The sequence below is a fragment of the Nanorana parkeri genome, unplaced genomic scaffold, assembly GCF_000935625.1.
Source record: "Nanorana parkeri isolate BGI_ZX_2015 unplaced genomic scaffold, ASM93562v1 scaffold165, whole genome shotgun sequence".
Lineage (NCBI taxonomy): Eukaryota > Metazoa > Chordata > Amphibia > Anura > Dicroglossidae > Nanorana > Nanorana parkeri.
In genome coordinates, this window is record NW_017306433.1 from 309,490 (window position 1) to 326,986 (window position 17,497).

The 17,497-nt window shown below is 44.3% G+C and overlaps 2 protein-coding genes across 2 annotated transcripts in view; one reads left to right on the forward strand and one right to left on the reverse strand.

Moving 5' to 3' along the window:
• The window catches only part of METTL5 (methyltransferase like 5), a 21,936-nt gene extending 13,644 nt beyond the window's left edge, over window positions 1-8,292 (reverse strand). The window contains exon 1 of the mRNA XM_018554591.1: window positions 8,280-8,292. The gene's annotated coding sequence lies outside the window, so the exon portion shown is untranslated. The remainder of the gene's footprint in view (window positions 1-8,279) is intronic.
• UBR3 (ubiquitin protein ligase E3 component n-recognin 3 (putative)) overlaps window positions 1-17,497 on the forward strand; it is a 132,347-nt gene that overhangs the window by 733 nt on the left and 114,117 nt on the right. Inside the window, exons 2-3 of the mRNA XM_018554562.1 lie at window positions 15,289-15,428; window positions 17,123-17,275. Of these exons, the coding sequence (XP_018410064.1) occupies window positions 15,289-15,428; window positions 17,123-17,275 (293 nt within the window). The remainder of the gene's footprint in view (window positions 1-15,288; window positions 15,429-17,122; window positions 17,276-17,497) is intronic.

A 17,497-nucleotide genomic window follows, 5' to 3' on the forward strand; every position in this document is an offset into this window, starting at 1 on the left:
GGTCACTCCCTGTGTGTGCTGTGTGAGGGGGTGACACCCTGTGTGTACTGTGTGAGGGGGTGACACCCTGTGTGTACTGTGTGAGAGGGTGACACCCTGTGTGTACTGTGTGAGGGGGTGACACCCTGTGTGTGTGTGTGCACTGTGTGAGCGGGTGGCACCCAGTGTGTACTGTGCGTGTGTGTGAGCGGGTGGCACACCCAGTGTGTACTGTGCGTGTGAGGTGGTGGCACCCAGTGTGTACTGTGCGTGTGAGGTGGTGGCACCCAGTGTGTACTGTGCGTGTGAGGTGGTGGCACCCAGTGTGTACTGTGCGTGTGAGGTGGTGGCACCCAGTGTGTACTGTGCGTGTGAGGTGGTGGCACCCAGTGTGTACTGTGCGTGTGAGGTGGTGGCACCCAGTGTGTACTGTGCGTGTGAGGTGGTGGCACCCAGTGTGTACTGTGCGTGTGAGGTGGTGGCACCCAGTGTGTACTGTGCGTGTGAGGTGGTGGCACCCAGTGTGTACTGTGCGTGTGAGGTGGTGGCACCCAGTGTGTACTGTGCGTGTGAGGTGGTGGCACCCAGTGTGTACTGTGCGTGTGAGGTGGTGGCACCCAGTGTGTACTGTGCGTGTGAGGTGGTGGCACCCAGTGTGTACTGTGCGTGTGAGGTGGTGGCACCCAGTGTGTACTGTGCGTGTGAGGTGGTGGCACCCAGTGTGTACTGTGCGTGTGAGGTGGTGGCACCCAGTGTGTACTGTGCGTGTGAGGTGGTGGCACCCAGTGTGTACTGTGCGTGTGAGGTGGTGGCACCCAGTGTGTACTGTGCGTGTGAGGTGGTGGCACCCAGTGTGTACTGTGCGTGTGAGGTGGTGGCACCCAGTGTGTACTGTGCGTGTGAGGTGGTGGCACCCAGTGTGTACTGTGCGTGTGAGGTGGTGGCACCCAGTGTGTACTGTGCGTGTGAGGTGGTGGCACCCAGTGTGTACTGTGCGTGTGAGGTGGTGGCACCCAGTGTGTACTGTGCGTGTGAGGTGGTGGCACCCAGTGTGTACTGTGCGTGTGAGGTGGTGGCACCCAGTGTGTACTGTGCGTGTGAGGTGGTGGCACCCAGTGTGTACTGTGCGTGTGAGGGTGTGGCACCCAGTGTGTACTGTGCGTGTGAGGGTGTGGCACCCTGTGTGTACTGTATGTTTGTGAAGGGGTGGCACCCTGTGTGTACTGTATGTTTGTGAAGGGGTGACACCCTGTGTGTACTGTGTGTTTTGTGAAGGGGTGACACCCTGTGTGTACTGTGTGTTTTGTGAAGGGGTGACACCCTGTGTGTACTGTGTAAGTGTGTACTGTGCGTGTGAGGTGGTGGCACCCAGTGTGTACTGTGCGTGTGAGGTGGTGGCACCCAGTGTGTACTGTGCGTGTGAGGTGGTGGCACCCAGTGTGTACTGTGCGTGTGAGGTGGTGGCACCCAGTGTGTACTGTGCGTGTGAGGTGGTGGCACCCAGTGTGTACTGTGCGTGTGAGGGTGTGGCACCCAGTGTGTACTGTGCGTGTGAGGGTGTGGCACCCTGTGTGTACTGTATGTTTGTGAAGGGGTGGCACCCTGTGTGTACTGTATGTTTGTGAAGGGGTGACACCCTGTGTGTGCTGTGTGTTTTGTGAAGGGGTGACACCCTGTGTGTACTGTGTGTTTTGTGAAGGGGTGACACCCTGTGTGTACTGTGTGTGTGGGAGCTGGTGACACACTGTGTGTGTGAGGGGGTGACACCCTGTGTGTACTGTGTGTGAGAAGGGGTGATACTCGGTGTGTACTGTGTGTGAGAAGGGGTGACACTCTGTGTGTGTGGGAGCGGGTTACACCCTGTGTGTACTGTGTGAGGGGGTGACACCCTGTGTGTGTGGGAGCGGGTGACACCCTGTGTGTACTGTGTGAGAAGGGGGTGACACCCTGTGTGTAATGTGTGTGTGGGAGCAGGTGACACCCTGTGTGTAATGTGTGTGTGGGAGCAGGTGACACCCTGTGTGTAATGTGTGCGGGAGTGGGTGACACCCTGTGTGTAATGTGTGTGTAAGCGGGTGAGACCCTGTGTGTGGGAAGCGGTGACACCCTATGTGTGTACTGTGTGTGTGACACCCGGTATTATCCTCAGAACTGGAATGCTACAGGTCACGTTGGACTCTAGGGAGTGTTGAACCTCATGTGTAGTTTTGGCTGAAATGTGGAGGTATTGAAGTGATGATAAAGTGACATTGTTATAAGTGATTTCAGGTGCTTCGTGTATTCCCGCCTCCTTTCCATACAGAATGAGATTGCTTCTGGGTGCTGGCCCTAATATCCGCTCTCAGGGTGTAGGGTCCCATGGAGCCCCCCTGGTGTGTGTGTACTCCCAGCTGGCACTATGAACAAGTCTCCTTACATCCATAGATAGAGACAGCCAGAGACAGATTTTGGGGGAATGGCTGCTGTGGGCCTGAATCATGCGTTGGTGAATAGTAGGGGAGGTTGTTGTTTTTTTGGCACACATAGAGCAAAAACTGTACTAACAGGAATTAAAAGTAAATCTCTTCAGCAGGGCAAACCTTTACTGCAGGTGTATCTTTGTGGTGCATGTGTGTCATTTATGGGCCCGGTCACACTAGCCTGTCCTCTAAAATGCTGTGTTTCAGCAGACAGGTTAGTGCGCTGTGGCACCTGCGGCAGCTCGCTTTGTACTGCACACTGCCGAAGATGTGACTGTTTACATATGTATAATGTGTACACTCCATTCAGGTCCCTGTGGTGTGGTGCGATGCGATAGAATGCAACATGTGTGCATTCTATCACAGCAACCTGCCCATCACACCCGCAGTGTGGTGTAAATGGGACTGTTGTTTTTCTATGTGTCCTAGTGATGATGAGCATTGATCTGGTGCAGTACAACACAGGTCACTGCTATATGTGTGATTGACCCACCTGCATTGAATGTTTAGTGAATGTCACATTCACTGCTTTCTAAATATTGCCTCATCTTGCAGAACTGACCAATTGGCTTCAAATAAGAGGGAATTCCATTCTGGAAGAAATGTTACCCCAGGCCCATAGCTGTCAGTACTTTATGACTTTGCAGTAAGTTGTTGCTGAATGCAGACGTGTGAACCAGGATCTGGGCTTGTCAGTGTCTGGAGTACATGTGGCCACACAAGTACAGGAATAGAAGGGGTGGGTGTGACAGCAGGGCACCGCACACTCTGGTTGTATACCAGTGTAATCTTATCTTGTGTTGCCTGTGTGTGGCTCAAATGCTCGTGACCGTCTAGTTAAGGAATTTTTTGTTGATAATGTCTGTTTAATGTCTGAGTTCCAAAATCTGAAAAGTGAGGAATAACGTGACCTTTGCTATGAAAATATTTAGCACATGGACTACAAAACATAACCTTCAATTTCAGATAAACAAAAGCTCAAAATGTTTGTGTACTTCCAGCAGATGTGAACCCTGACTAGGTGACATTTAGTTTGCTCAAGCACTGTGGATCATAAATAATTGTTATGGGTTTTTTTCTTTTTGAAAATATTATTCTCCATGTTTTTCCTTTTTTATATCTCGATGCTGTTGATGTCCTCCAAGCACTTCCTGTCTGCTTGTTCACACTGCAGTGGTAGCTATGTGTCATTTCTCTGGATCAGCTTCTTAATGGTGACAATGGTGGACCATGGCTGCACAATGAGTATTGGTATGGCCACAAATAGTCTCCACTAGAACCGCGTGTGACAATGCACCACAGCAGTTGGAAAACAGAGACTGGGAGTGTTGTCACCACATTACAGGAAGTGCTTTAACAAGGACCCTAATAGCACAGTCCCCAGGTATTATTTTAAAGCTGTACTTTAAACGCTAGCTATACTTAAATGATTCACCTTGCAGTGGACCCCCCTCTCTCTCACCTCAATGGTTAGTATGCAAGTGGAATTTTTAAGGATAGCTGGAGTTCAGCTTAAAACTGTAGGCATTATTAAAGGCTCCGACTATTGCACCTTTGTAATCATGAATACAGCCGTGCACTGTAAGTCCCTAAATTAGACTTGGTGTCTGCCTCGTGTAAAGCAGAACTGCAGATGAAGAACTAGAACTAGGAGACCATCAGTTCATATGCTGATAGCAAGAAAGGGTAAAGGGACAGAGAGGTGAGCTCATCACTGTGCTGCTTCTCTTTTCCACTGTGCAGTCACAGGCTGGGGTGGGTCCAGGACGACCTGGTCTCAGAAGAGTGTTGAACAGTGCTGACCATCAGACTGAGGAACGTGTCGGCAGAAAAACCAGTACTGAAAGTTAGCTCTGTCGGGGTGCAGTCACAGAATATAGGATTCACATGTGTGATACATCAGATGGCTGCCTGGGCTACAGTAACACCACCTGCTCACCTCTTTGCATATTGAGGTAGAGGCATGTGCTTGGGTTACCTTGGTGGGCCCTGGGATGCAAATGTATGCAGTTTTAGTTTATGCGTCAGTCCAGAGATCAATCTCACAGGTATATTTATAGGAATTTCATCCATGAATGGTTCTGAAGTGTTGAATCTCCAGCAACACCTCAAATACTTTCATCTGAGTGATTCGATTGCAGATTTGTGGGGGATCAGTTGTGGGGCTGTTAATCGTTTATGTAACACCTGTCATAAAAATGAATGTGACACAAAACAGAGCAATCCACTGTGTCATACCCCGTTCACAGTGGGGCGGTTTGGCCGCGCATGAACATTCTCACACATTGCTATGTGGACCGTTCATGCGGCCGAGCGGCTCATCACAATCCAAACTGCTCCCTGCACTATTTTTGCCACGCTGAACAGTGCTGTTTCCATACAGCTTTCAATTGAACCGCGCTGATGAGCGCATTGTTTTTAATTGCGTTTCAGCACTGAAATGCAATAAAAAAACTCCTCCCAAAACCTCCCTTTTGAAATCGGAACAGAAACCACGCTGATGCACAGACGACCTGGTGTGAATTGGCTCTAAGATTTGTGTAGTACCACTGAGTTACTAAACATTACTCTAACCTTACATTTAGGGCCCATTCACACATATAGCAGTGACCTGTATTTTACCGTACCAGATCAACGGAACTCGACGCTAGGACACATGGAAAACCATCTATTTCAATGTGTCCCGATCACACCACAATGTGGGTGTAATGGGTGGTGCGCTGTGAAAAAACATATTTAATTTTGTCTTAGCGCCACAGGTCACCATAGGCTGCAGTGCGGGGATCTGAATGGAGTTACGCATTGTACACTCCACATAAAGGGAAAAAAAGATGTAAATAGTGACAGTTCCAGCAGTGTTTGTTACAACGCACACTGACAGAGCTGCCATAACGCACTAGCCTAACTGATAAAACGCTGTGTTTTAGTGGATGGGCTTGTATGGAAGGGCCCTTCAAGAAAAATTGCCCGTTAAATGTGTTACAATAATCTGTAATATATTGCTTTTAGGGCCTGTCAGCTAAAACAAAGCACTGTTTACATTTTTTGTATAACTTTATTTGAAGTGTACAAACTGTACACTCAATGCAGGTCCTTGCACAGCAGTGCGGTGTCCTGTGTTGCAGTGCAGTGACAGTGCAGCATGTCAAAATAAAGTCATGAACATAAACTTAAAATTGTGTTTCCAGATTTCATCCAGAAATTCTTGATTCAAGTATTAGTTGATAGCCCTGTGTATTTCCCTTTCTTTGTTGGCATGCACTTTGTGCTTAAATGGAATAGCTGAATAATGTATTGCACTGTCCATGCATAAATAATAAAATGACTCAACAATACATAAGTGTTGATCTTTCGCAGTAAGTTTACCCACTTTAACACCTCTGCTTGTGATTTGCTGGGCACTCGGCATAAAGGAAAGCTGCCCTCTTATTGTACACCTGTTCTTGGAACAGTCTTTGCCAAACTTCACACGAGTCAAGGTCTGTGTAGTGTATATAACCCAGCAGCCTGTGCCAGCTGCCTGACCACACCTTCTCTACAGCAACAGTGGGAGGATAGGCTTCTATTAATATCCCAGTCCTCCAAATAGTCCGCAGAGATCAGCACGGTGATCTAACACTTGTTGATTCATGGGGCCATGTGCGGATCAGCCAGGGATGTTGGTTTCTGGTTCAGTTTATTCTGTCTTCAATTGCTTTGTGTATGGGCACTAAGCCATTAAACCCGCTCCCTTATCTTGTTAGCATTCAGTATCTGAAATACATGTGTTTGGTAAACACAATGCTGGTTAGCCACCAGAGATATCTGCACCAGATTAACACCAAGAGCAGCCCTTATCTCCACCTATGGAGACTGCTCAACAGATGTCATTTGTGTAAAGTATTTAAAAAGAAATCTGCGCCAGGTGAGCTCATTACGTTGCATGTATTTTAGCAAATTGTATGAATTACCCTTACATGCCCCTGCTTTTGTGAATCTTTGGATAGGCCAGTCCAATGCAGTTGCTGAAGACTCTGACAATAGGTGGTATGTAGAAGGTTGTGCTTTTGCTATTCTTCCCTAATCGTGGATTGCATCCCTGGCATTCTAAACTAACACTCCCTGTGCACTAAACATAGTGACTGTGCTGGGGATTCTTTATTACATTCAGTAGACGGTGAGAATTTAATCTCTGAGGGAGGCAGTGAGCCAGTTACATGAGTAGGGAGGGTGTGAAAATTCTGAGAAATCCTCTCTACCAGCTGTATGTAGTTGTTGTCGCTGTAATTGTAGATCTATGTCCTCATGCACATTTATGGTCATCACTTGTGATTGGATTGTCAGTGCACCGCAATGCTCATAAAAATATGGCCAGCATGATTTTTCAGAGTGTTTTGGATCTGCGCATTGTAGTGAGCTATAGTGTAGGTACATTGACTGGCAATGCGCCGTGACACACATACACAAGGACCTTTTACATTGAAATATTGTTAAAAGTAGGTGAACCTTTTTAGGCGCTGACCTACTTTGCTTTTTAACAATAAATCATAGGATGGCAGGAGAAATAACGCAAAAAAAATAAATATAAAAACAAAGTCTGCTAGGAGTAAGGGCTTGTTCACACCATGTCCGGACCAGTGCCAGACCAGAACAGTTTGTTCCAGGACCAAAAAAGCATCCCAATGTATCCCTTTGATATTTCTGGGCTCTGTTCACACCAGCGCAATCTGTTCCAGTCCAGACAAAAAAAAATACTGCTTGTCTCATTTTCTCTGGTTTGTAATGCACTGAAACGCATCAAACATGCATACAAAAGCACTGGAAGCCCATTTTAAGCTAAAAAATGCACTGCGTTACAGATCTGATCCAGACATGGTGTGAACATAGCCTAAAGCCATGCTTATGACATAGACATGAAAATTATTTCATGATGCCCATCCATCCAGAGTCTATGCCTTTTTATAGTAGATTCAGCCCACTCCTTTATTTCTATCCATACAGGTTGTCTGTTGTTTGTTAATTCAGACTGCAGGCATGTTTTGTATATTGTGTTCACGCAGCCAGTATCAGTCCTGTTATTCGCTTACCTAATGCTCCGTACTCTGATCATGTGTTGACGTGTTCAGCAAGCACTTGACAGGTTTTATTGCCTCTCAGCAAATATTTATGTTAGCATATGCAAACCCCAGCATGGTTATGAACAGGGCTTGAAAAAGCTACTCGTCCTCTCTGATGAGAGGACGGTGGAGCCCGACGAGCCGCTTCCCAGCTGGCTGTTGTAATTACACGTCCGGCCAGGAGCTTTAAGGTGCCCATACAATCGCGGGAAATCCTGCGATCGTACGAGAATCGTGCAGTGTGAATGAAGGTGTGCGACCGTTTCTACTGTACGGTCGCACATCTTTTGTCTAAGGAGCATGCTAGAAAACCAGCCGAAAATCTTACGATTTTCAGCTGGTTTGAATGATGCTCGGGAGACAAATGCCGAACTGCCCGTTCAGCATTGCGGTCATCGGAAGCCCGCCCCTCAGGGGGGCGGGCTTGCGATGATCGCTAGTACGATCTGCCTGCCCAAGATGGGCAGATCGTACGTTTTTTAAAATTACTTTACAACCATGTAAAGTAATTTGGTTGTAAAGTGTATGGCCACCTTTACAATCAAGTGATCGGGCGTCTCCAGAGACACTCGATCGCTTGTATTAGCAGCTGTCACTGCCGGTCCCGAGATCCGCTGTGCCCGATGCGGCCGGACCGGCACGGCTCTGTGACAGGAGATCAGTACACCATCTCCCTTTGATCTCCTCTCAGTCCCCGAATGCAGGAAGGGATGTACATTACATCACTTCCTGCATTCAGTGTCACTCTCTATCTACAGAAGCTGATGAAGCAGATCTCTGCTTCAACAGCTTCTCTGGGGGTCCCTAGGTGACATTAGGGGTCTTGGAGACCCCTGATGTCTCAATGAAGAGGACCTGTCATGTAAATTGGCTATCACATAGGGGGCTTCTTAGCCCCCCATGTAATAGCAATACATTTGTGTGTAGAAAAAAAAAAGTAATACAAAAATTAAAGAATCATAAAAAAGAGAAGCATAACATTTTTTTCTTTTTTTAAGTCCCCCGCATGGAGTGAGAGCAATCATTTTAGGGCCATTAATTACTGATAACACTAAACTATGGCCAATTTTCAGTGTGGTCGTTTTTTGCTGGCGCACGCAATTTTAAGGCTTGACATGTTTGGTATCTTTTTGCCCGACGTGACCCCGACTTTTATGTTTTACCAAAAATATGGGTAAGAATAAATGTCTTATAACATGATGTAGGGAAACTGTTTTTTGTTTAAATTTACGGTACTTTTTTCATGATATAGTAAAAAAAATAACCCCCCCCCCCCAGGGGTGATTATATACCTCTAAAAGAAAGCTCTATCTGTCCCCGAAATTGCTTTACATAAATTGCAAGGCTATAGTCCGGTCATGCTGACTGGTGACATTTTTGACTGATTGGTGAGACACCATCACATTTTTCAAGCCCTGGTTATGAACCATAGAACTATCCTATGCTTCTGAAACGTATCTGAACATTTTCCAATGATCTGTATGGCGATTTGTGACGTGTTAGGAAGTCCCTTTGACATCAGAATAGGTACATAGACTTCAATATGTGACACACATTTCTTGCAGCATCCAACACAAAGCACCGTGACACAAAGCAGCGTAAACACTCATCTTGAGATGCTTTCTGAACACCGGGTAATAACGCCCAAATGAACAGGTCTTAGGCCCGGTTCACACCTGCACGTCGAGGGAACGTGCGTCCCGTTCGTGCATGTTTGCGAACATTTGTGTGCCACATTTGCCGCGCGTCCCCATTGATAGATGCGTGGTAAAAAAGCTCATGTAGCATTTTTGGCGGGTTTTTTTTTGTGTTTTCACGAGCGAACGTGGAGCAGAAACATGCATCTTGCTGGCCGGGCTTGGGATGCCATTAAGTATGAATTGCACCGCAAGCATGTTTGTGTGCATTTCACGGAACGCACAGGTGTGAACCGGGACCTAGGGAGACTTCATATAGGGCTGCAGCAACTAATTGATTATAATCGATAATGAGAATAGTTGCCAACGATTCTCATCATCGATTAGTTGCCGCTGCTCTGCTCTTCCGTTCTACAACCCCTTTCCTCTTCTGCATCTAGAGGCTGGCGGCCATACCCAGCCTGCTATTGGATATTTTAAAATGCAATAGCCAATAGAAGGCTGGCTATTTAACCCATCCACTGCCTGCTGTCAATCAGCTATTGCAAAAACTATTGCAATTTGAGAAATCCAGTAGCAGGCTGGCTATTGCTCCCAGCAATAAAGTTAAAAAATAAAGTTAGTGTTATTAATTTTTTTCATTTATCTAATGCTAGCAAGCAGTAGATATATGCAGAAACTTTTTTTTTTTAAGTTTTAAAAGAGGTTAAAACTTACCTGTGTCTTCGCCGTGCGCTCCCGTCCGAAAATTTGAAAAATCTCGGGCGGCCGCAAAGGATCTTGGGGCAGGCGCATGCGCAGTTCAGATTTTCGTCCGGGAAACGAGCGACACAAGGTAAGTATATGGACAGCGTGCACCCGCACGCAGACTCCGTGGGACAGGAAGTGCCAGCAAGGACAGACGAGTCAGCGTTGGATCAGAGACTCGCTGGAGGGACAGCTGAAAACGACAGGAAAGAAGATCGGTTTAAGAGACATCATTTAAGGTAAGCGCTTACACTAGCATTGGGGGGAGGAGGAAAACTTTTATACTTTAATTTTTATGTCACTTTAAATAGACTAAAATTAAAAAGTCTAAAAAAATTTAAAATAAAAAAAGTAAAATAAACATTAAAAATGCAAACAAATGAAAAAATATATAAACTGAAAACAAAAATTAGAAATATAATTTTTTTTTGTGTGTGTGTTATTTTAAATAATAGTTTTGTTTTACAATTCACATTATTTTAAATCCATGAAACTAATTAAAATGTCTAATATAATACAACGCGTGGTACTGCAATGCCCTGCGTTCCAGTGCACTACAATTTAAAAAAAGATGCATACCGTTTAATTGTTATGCTACACTTTTCGAACTGCCCAAAAACTCCTAGGTGTGAACCAGGGTTAGTGTGGTCTCTCCAGCATTCCCTTCTTAATAGGTATAGAAAGATGTTTGATGTCCTGGCATGCACCTGGATCCGGCTCAGCTCCGGCATACAGATTAAGACGATACATAGAATGAATATTTATGAAAAATAAAGCCTTCTCACATGGAACAAATAACAATACATATAACATGTATGGCTAGGTTCACAGTTTGTTACATGGCTGATCTAAAGCAGGATGTAATAATAAAGACTTTAGTAAGTAGGTCAGTGACTTTTGTTTAAAAGAAAGAAGAAAAAAAAAGCTTTTGCATAACTAATAAAATAGTAGATTTCAGCAAATCCTGACAATGGTGATCTTTAAAACGATTCATTATGTTGACTATACTGTTCTTGCAATCAAGCATCTAGTAGTAGCTGTATGGATTTTGCACATTGATTGCCTAGCATATATCTGAATATTTGTCTGCGTGTGGTATAATTCAGCTCGTTTCCATAATTCACTTCTGCTAAGTGCTTGTGTTGTCATAGTAATGGCGAGGAGGACCAGGAAGAAGCCATGTTAGAGTACCTTTCAATCATCACTAATAGCACATTGAAAAGAAAACACAATTGCAGACAACACACTTGTGAACGTCACCGAGCCTTACACAATGGAGGGAAAACAGAGGAACACAGTTGGCTTGCATTACGGGTGACCAGCATCTCAGGCTTTTGTCTTTCTTACATTGTAGTGTTACTAGGCAGATATACTTTACGTCTTGACAATCGGTTTCTCTTTCAAACATTAAATTCTACATAATATCACAGACTTCTTCAAATAAAGACCAAACCTAAACTGCAGAACAGAATAAAAAATACAGTGAGGCCTTGTTCACACCAAATGCAGACCAGATCTGCATGAGTTTCTGCACATGCAGTGCAGTGCGTTTTTTATCACGTCTTTGCCGCATTCCGGGCTGTTTTTGATGCATTTGCGTGCGTTCCAGAGCAGAAAAAATAGGGCATGCTGCAGTTTTTTCACATGCTCTGGAACTGAACGCTCTGGTGTGAACTAGAACCAAATACCATTGGAATACATTGGATGCAGTTTTGATCCGTTCTGTAACTGCTCTGCATCTGCTATGTGCTTGGTGTGAACTAACCCTTATGTAGTTAGGAAAAAAGAAATCTATTTTTACTTCTTATTGTCAGTATCAGAATCTGGCTTGCTATTAGTATGTTGCCTCTCCCTTTTACTGTGCAGGGCTTTGCTGAGCCAGCCAGAACTCCATGGCTTTGCACGGTATGCTCACCCTAATACAGGGAGTGTGCTTAAAGAAGAGGAAGAACAGGGATGACTTTGTCAGTTGGCTGCTGCTCCCACATTGCCCATTCAAAGGTTGGGATGAGTCTTTGGCCAGGCTGTATGGCCTAACTGCATTGCAGTCCGCATAGAGGGTCAGGACTTGGCTGTGCTGTGTGGCAGGGGTATCTCGATTACATTCTGAACAGAATTACATATCTTTTGGGAGGTAAAGAGTTGATGTTCTAAAACCAACTGCATGATTCTGAGATAAACTTGTTAAAGAAACTGAACAGCTACAAGTTGTTGTAGTCTTGCTTAGCAGCTCTGTTTTAAAGGAAACCAGTACTGGGGCGGCCAGCAGATCATCATGACAACCTGGCAACAGGCATGTGAAAGGAATCCTGTCAGGCTGAAAATGATCCTAAAGGAAGTCCCCTACAATAGATGATCTTTTCAGCCATGTCTCTCTGCACCTCAACCTCCACTCTTCTTCCGGTTAGGTTGAATAGCTGCGTACTTTTCCACATGGTTCCTTCATCCCATCCCTATGTTACTAGAAAAGTGAAGTAGGGGGTTGAAGGATGAAACCATGGTGTGCGGTAGGGAGGCCACAGACTTCCTAGGCTAGAAGCATGATATCAATGTTAGAAGACATTGGCCCTCATAGATGTGAGTATAGGAGCGCTTCTATTGCAGGGACCTTCCGTTGGATTGTTTTCTTTTAACAATTAAAAAAAAAAAAAAAAGTAGAGGTCAGCAACGGCATCCTTCATCTTCTGTCGGTATAGATTTTCATTAACGCAGATTATTCTGAATCCAATTGTTGAAATAGGGATTTATCCCTTCCTGAGACCTCTATGCCTGGCCTGCATGTAGCAGATACAATCACCGCGTACAATCTTCATCACATAGCTGAACTCGCCAAATACCTTTCATCCATGAAGATATTTATTGCATGCAGCAGGTTACTAGCAGACAATAGAATGCAGCAGATGGTTAAAATGATGGTATTTGCAGGTCAAAAAAAAGTAATGCCTTCCTCCTCGTGTGCACAGGTGGCCACAAAATGGCAGAATTGAACACACAGGAAGAAGGAGTTGTCACATTATATAAGTGAAGGAAATACAGAAAAAAGGGGTGTAATTAGCGAAGTAACCACAAGAGGGCAGCATATGAGACATGAATTATGGCTATACTAATACAATATATTACATGGCATTTGCATATAGTAGTGGTAACAGCACACAGATGGCTCAAAGCATGTAGCCCCCAACTACGGTACCAGGGTTTGAGAGCATGTGGGTTTTTTTTTAATTGTTTCTGGAAATGGTAAACGGCTTACAAAAAAAACTAAAGGCCAATTGGACATCACCTGATGTTATGTTAGCTTGCAGTTTTGTCCTGACTGGAGTTGTCTTTTGCATCGTTTTGTTGACAGAGTAGATGAGGCAGCTGAATACATCATTGTGGGGTGATAATGAGCCATAGGAAATTGAGTGTCCTGTTTCTTTCTGGTGAACTGAGAGATGCACCTGCTGTACAGGTGCAGTAAAAGAACACCTACCAATACTTGTATGTACATTTTCCTTTATGTCTGTGCTCCATGAGGACACCATATGCTTATGTACCATGACATCGACCCATACCCGAGCTATTCGAGACAGATTTGGGGAGCAAGTGTTTGACGAATGTCCGTGTTCATCACTAGTGCCCACAAGTGCAGAAAAAAGTATATGTTTATAATGTTATGGCACCTGATAAACATCATTTTATGGAAAAAGGGACAGCCAAATACCCGTGCATGGTATTAGAATTACTGGGCCGGGAGTTGACTGCAATACCTTTCTCTATATCATATTCATGTTGAAGCCGGATATAACTAATACAAATTATTGCAGCTCTTTAATATAATCGTTAATCCATTATTAAATATATGTTTTAATGCAAGCAGTGTATCTGAATTTGACCTAATATCAGCCTGTTGCAATCCCTGTACAGCAAGGCTGTAGTGTGAGAGGAAGAAGCAGTACAATAAGTCAATCAATTTATGTGCTGAGAAGAAGCTTGCTGATGGGTGGAGAAATCAGAGTGACACAGATGAGCTCATAGCTGTGCTGCTTCTCCTTTCATTGTCCAGTCCCAGGCTGGGGGTGGGCCCTGGATGACCTGGTCTCAGAGGAAGTTGGTTGAATGAGGGCAGATAGTGGCAAAAAGTACTGCTGGGAAAATCTGCAGATTGAGGCTGAATATTGCAGCAAAAGCTGGTCCTGTTTTATTATTTGATAGGATATTATTTTTTGTTGTTCTTGACTAGAGTTCGGTTTAAGTACTGTTTGTTCTGTTAATCCTTTAATTGTAGTTTAAAAGATTTTACAATCATCAATCCTTTAATATAAGAATAATGGACTTCTAAAGCAAATCTTACTTCAAAGTGCCTGGGAGCTCCAAATCTAGGGGCGCAGTACGATGCAAATGCCAGCTGCTGATGCTAAATTCAGAACTTGAGTCTGCACCCTCCCAGGCCTCTTTATTGGTTCATTACTATTAGGGATACACCGTTACCGATACTAGTATTCTTGCCGGGTACTCTTACACGCTCAAATGCTCCGGTGCCTAACCCAATACTTCCGGTATCAGGAAGACGGGCAGCACGTAATTTCACGCTGCTCGGCTTCCTGATTGGCTAGGAAGCTGGCTCCATGCTCTCTCGTCACTTGGGGACGGCTTCCCTGCTCATTGGGAAGCCAGGTGGCGAGTCTTTACATGCTGCCCGGCTTCCCGTCTAATCAGGAAGCCAGGTGGCGAGTCATTACACGCCACCTGGCTTCCTGAATGAGACTTCCGGTATTCGGTATCGGCGAGTACCGAAAAAAGAAAAATATCGGTACTCTATACCGAAATACCGGTATCAGTGCATCCCTAATTACTATGAAGGGCAGTCTCAATTAGAGAGGCCCAACAGGCCAGAACTTTGACTTCAGGGCTAAAAGCTTGGCCATGTCATCTTTGCTGAACCCTCTATGATCCAGCCAAGGTCACGTGACCAAATGCTTTTGGTCGCCTGTCTGGGTTTGGTGTGAGTATTTAAATCTTGCTTTTTTCTGTTTATCAATGTGTCATTGCTAGCAATGATCAAAGCATTGGTTTGTTTATCACTCTTGCTTTGTTTTATGAATCCATGTGTTGTTACTGGCAATAGTCAATTGTGTGGCCAAGCCTAATCCGTAATTCACACCTATTTCTTGTTCTGCACCGTTTGGTGTATTTGGTGAGTAACGGAGCTTAGGGTAACGGGAGGACGCTAGTTTGTGTCCTCCCGTTACCCTAGGGAGAACTATGGGGAAAAACACTGACCCCATAGTTCTCCTTTTTAACAAGTGACATTGGTACTAAGCGGGGTCCCTAATGACCTCAATGTTTCTGCACCAATTAACTTTTTTTTTTTTTCTTCTTCTTTTTTAGGTTTTGCAAGCGGCACAGCGTTAAATCTAGCTCATGTGTTCCTACCGTGCCACAAGATTTACTGGTGATGACTGAGCTAGTGATCCCTCGCTTCATCTTCTATCTTATTCAGTACCTAAGAGATGGCTACAGTGAGCCAGGTAATTATGTTTGAGCATCATGTTTTGATTCTTGTGTCATTCGATTTCCAGACAGACATGCCAGCCCTAGTTATGTATGATGTTTATATTTTATTAAAATCAAATTCTGGTTGCTTTCTAGTTTTGGATATATTGTGTGGACGGGTTAGAACTGCAACGCAGCCTTCCAAGCTGCACAGTCACAGGTTGTGTATGATGTGCGAGGGCAGACATTTGACAATCCAGCATCTATCAGACTTCTTATTTTTGAGTCGTGCTCTGAAAAATGCTAAAAAAACTATTGAAGAAGATAGGTGATCAGTTTAAACTCCTGAGTACTACTTCTCCCTTCATGGGTATGCAGGTTGGCAGGTCATGGGATTACATTTTCAGTAAGAGTAATTGCAGCTTTTAGAATTCTAAACTGTAAACTGTAAAGAACTTAAAACATTGTTTTTTTTAACTTCTGTTTGTTATAGATTTATTTCATTAAAATGAAATACATTTTTGTGGGAGTGCCAGACATTTCTTGGGGGACATAGTCTATTCAACCAAGTGTGACGCCATCTTTTATTTATTTGCTTGTTTTTTCAGTTTTTAAACACAAGTTTCTGAGATTTAGCAGGGTATTGGTTGTTAAAAATCCTTTTTTTGTAAGGCACATGTAGGTAAATTACCAAATACAATTTTGAGTAAGAAACGTAACTCCTTTTTTTTTTTTTTTACAAGATTTATCTTTAGTTTATTATGCTCACCATTATATTTCGGAACATTTCCAAGTCTGTAGGTCTTCATTCACTCATGGATGCATTTGAGATCTGTTGCAGAAAGACCAGTTATTCTCACATTACATGGAAATCGTTCTTAAATGGTGCGCTAGTTGTAATAAAAGCTTTGCCTTCTACCAGCTCTGACATCTGTGTGTGTGTGACATGTTTCTGGTGGGAAGATATACAGATTGTAAGATTTTTTGCTTTGGCTTGTTAGAGACGATTTCTGATTATCAGTTAAAAAGGAACATTGTGAATATTGGAATGTTAACAGTAATATACGATAGGTATTGGATTCAGTCAAACCGGATCACATTATGGTTTTGTTGAAGAAAAACAAATCTCCAATCCTTGCATGTTTTCCCTCCATGCACGGCGCACTTCAGTTTAGCCTCCATGCACGGCGCACTTCGGTTTAGCCTCCATGCGCGGCGCACTTCGGTTTAGCCTCCATGCGCGGCGCACTTCGGTTTAGCCTCCATGCGCGGCGCACTTCGGTTTAGCCTCCATGCGCGGCGCACTTCGGTTTTTCCCTCCATGCGCGGCGCACTTCGGTTTTTCCCTCCATGCACGGCGCACTTCGGTTTTTCCCTCCATGCACGGCGCACTTCGGTTTTTCCCTCCATGCACGGCGCACTTCGGTTTTTCCCTCCATGTACGGCGCACTTCCTGTAAACATGTGAGAGGTTGTAGTTGGTTGGGGGTGTGCAGTGCTGGCATTTGTTGCTTTATACACTTTTATTCACTGATATACTGGATTTGCTGTAAATTTGAATAAAGTCTGCAGTATTGGAATTCTCTGGATAGTGCGGTCTGTTCGTATACTACCAGTCCTATTGGTTTGGGCCGGCCTGAATCGTGTCTATTTTCCTGGTCACAGTTTGTCATGTATACTTTACTTTTTTTTTAATATGTAGTTTATAAGCTTTTTGTTATTGTTTTCAGATTCATCATCTGAAAAGGACCTCCAGAAGACCCTTCAGGCTTTGGAACCTCAGATTTCCTTCCTGGAGGACTTAACCAAAATGGGTGGTGCGATGAGATCAGTTCTTACGCAGGTTCTCACCAACCAACAATATTACAAAGAACTTTGCTCTGGTAAGCTTGAGAAAATTTACTTCTGGATTAAAGGTAATAGCCAGGGAGCAGAGAGGACAACATAAAATATCACTGTTCTATGCTCCATTTATAAACCCTTTTTTTTTTTAACGTAAGTATGTTTAATTAGACTTCTAGCCTCCTGTAATCTCCTATACAGCAGCACCCAGTCAGGTGTGCTGACATGGGACGTGCTGATAGGAGGAGAGAGCAGCTGACCCC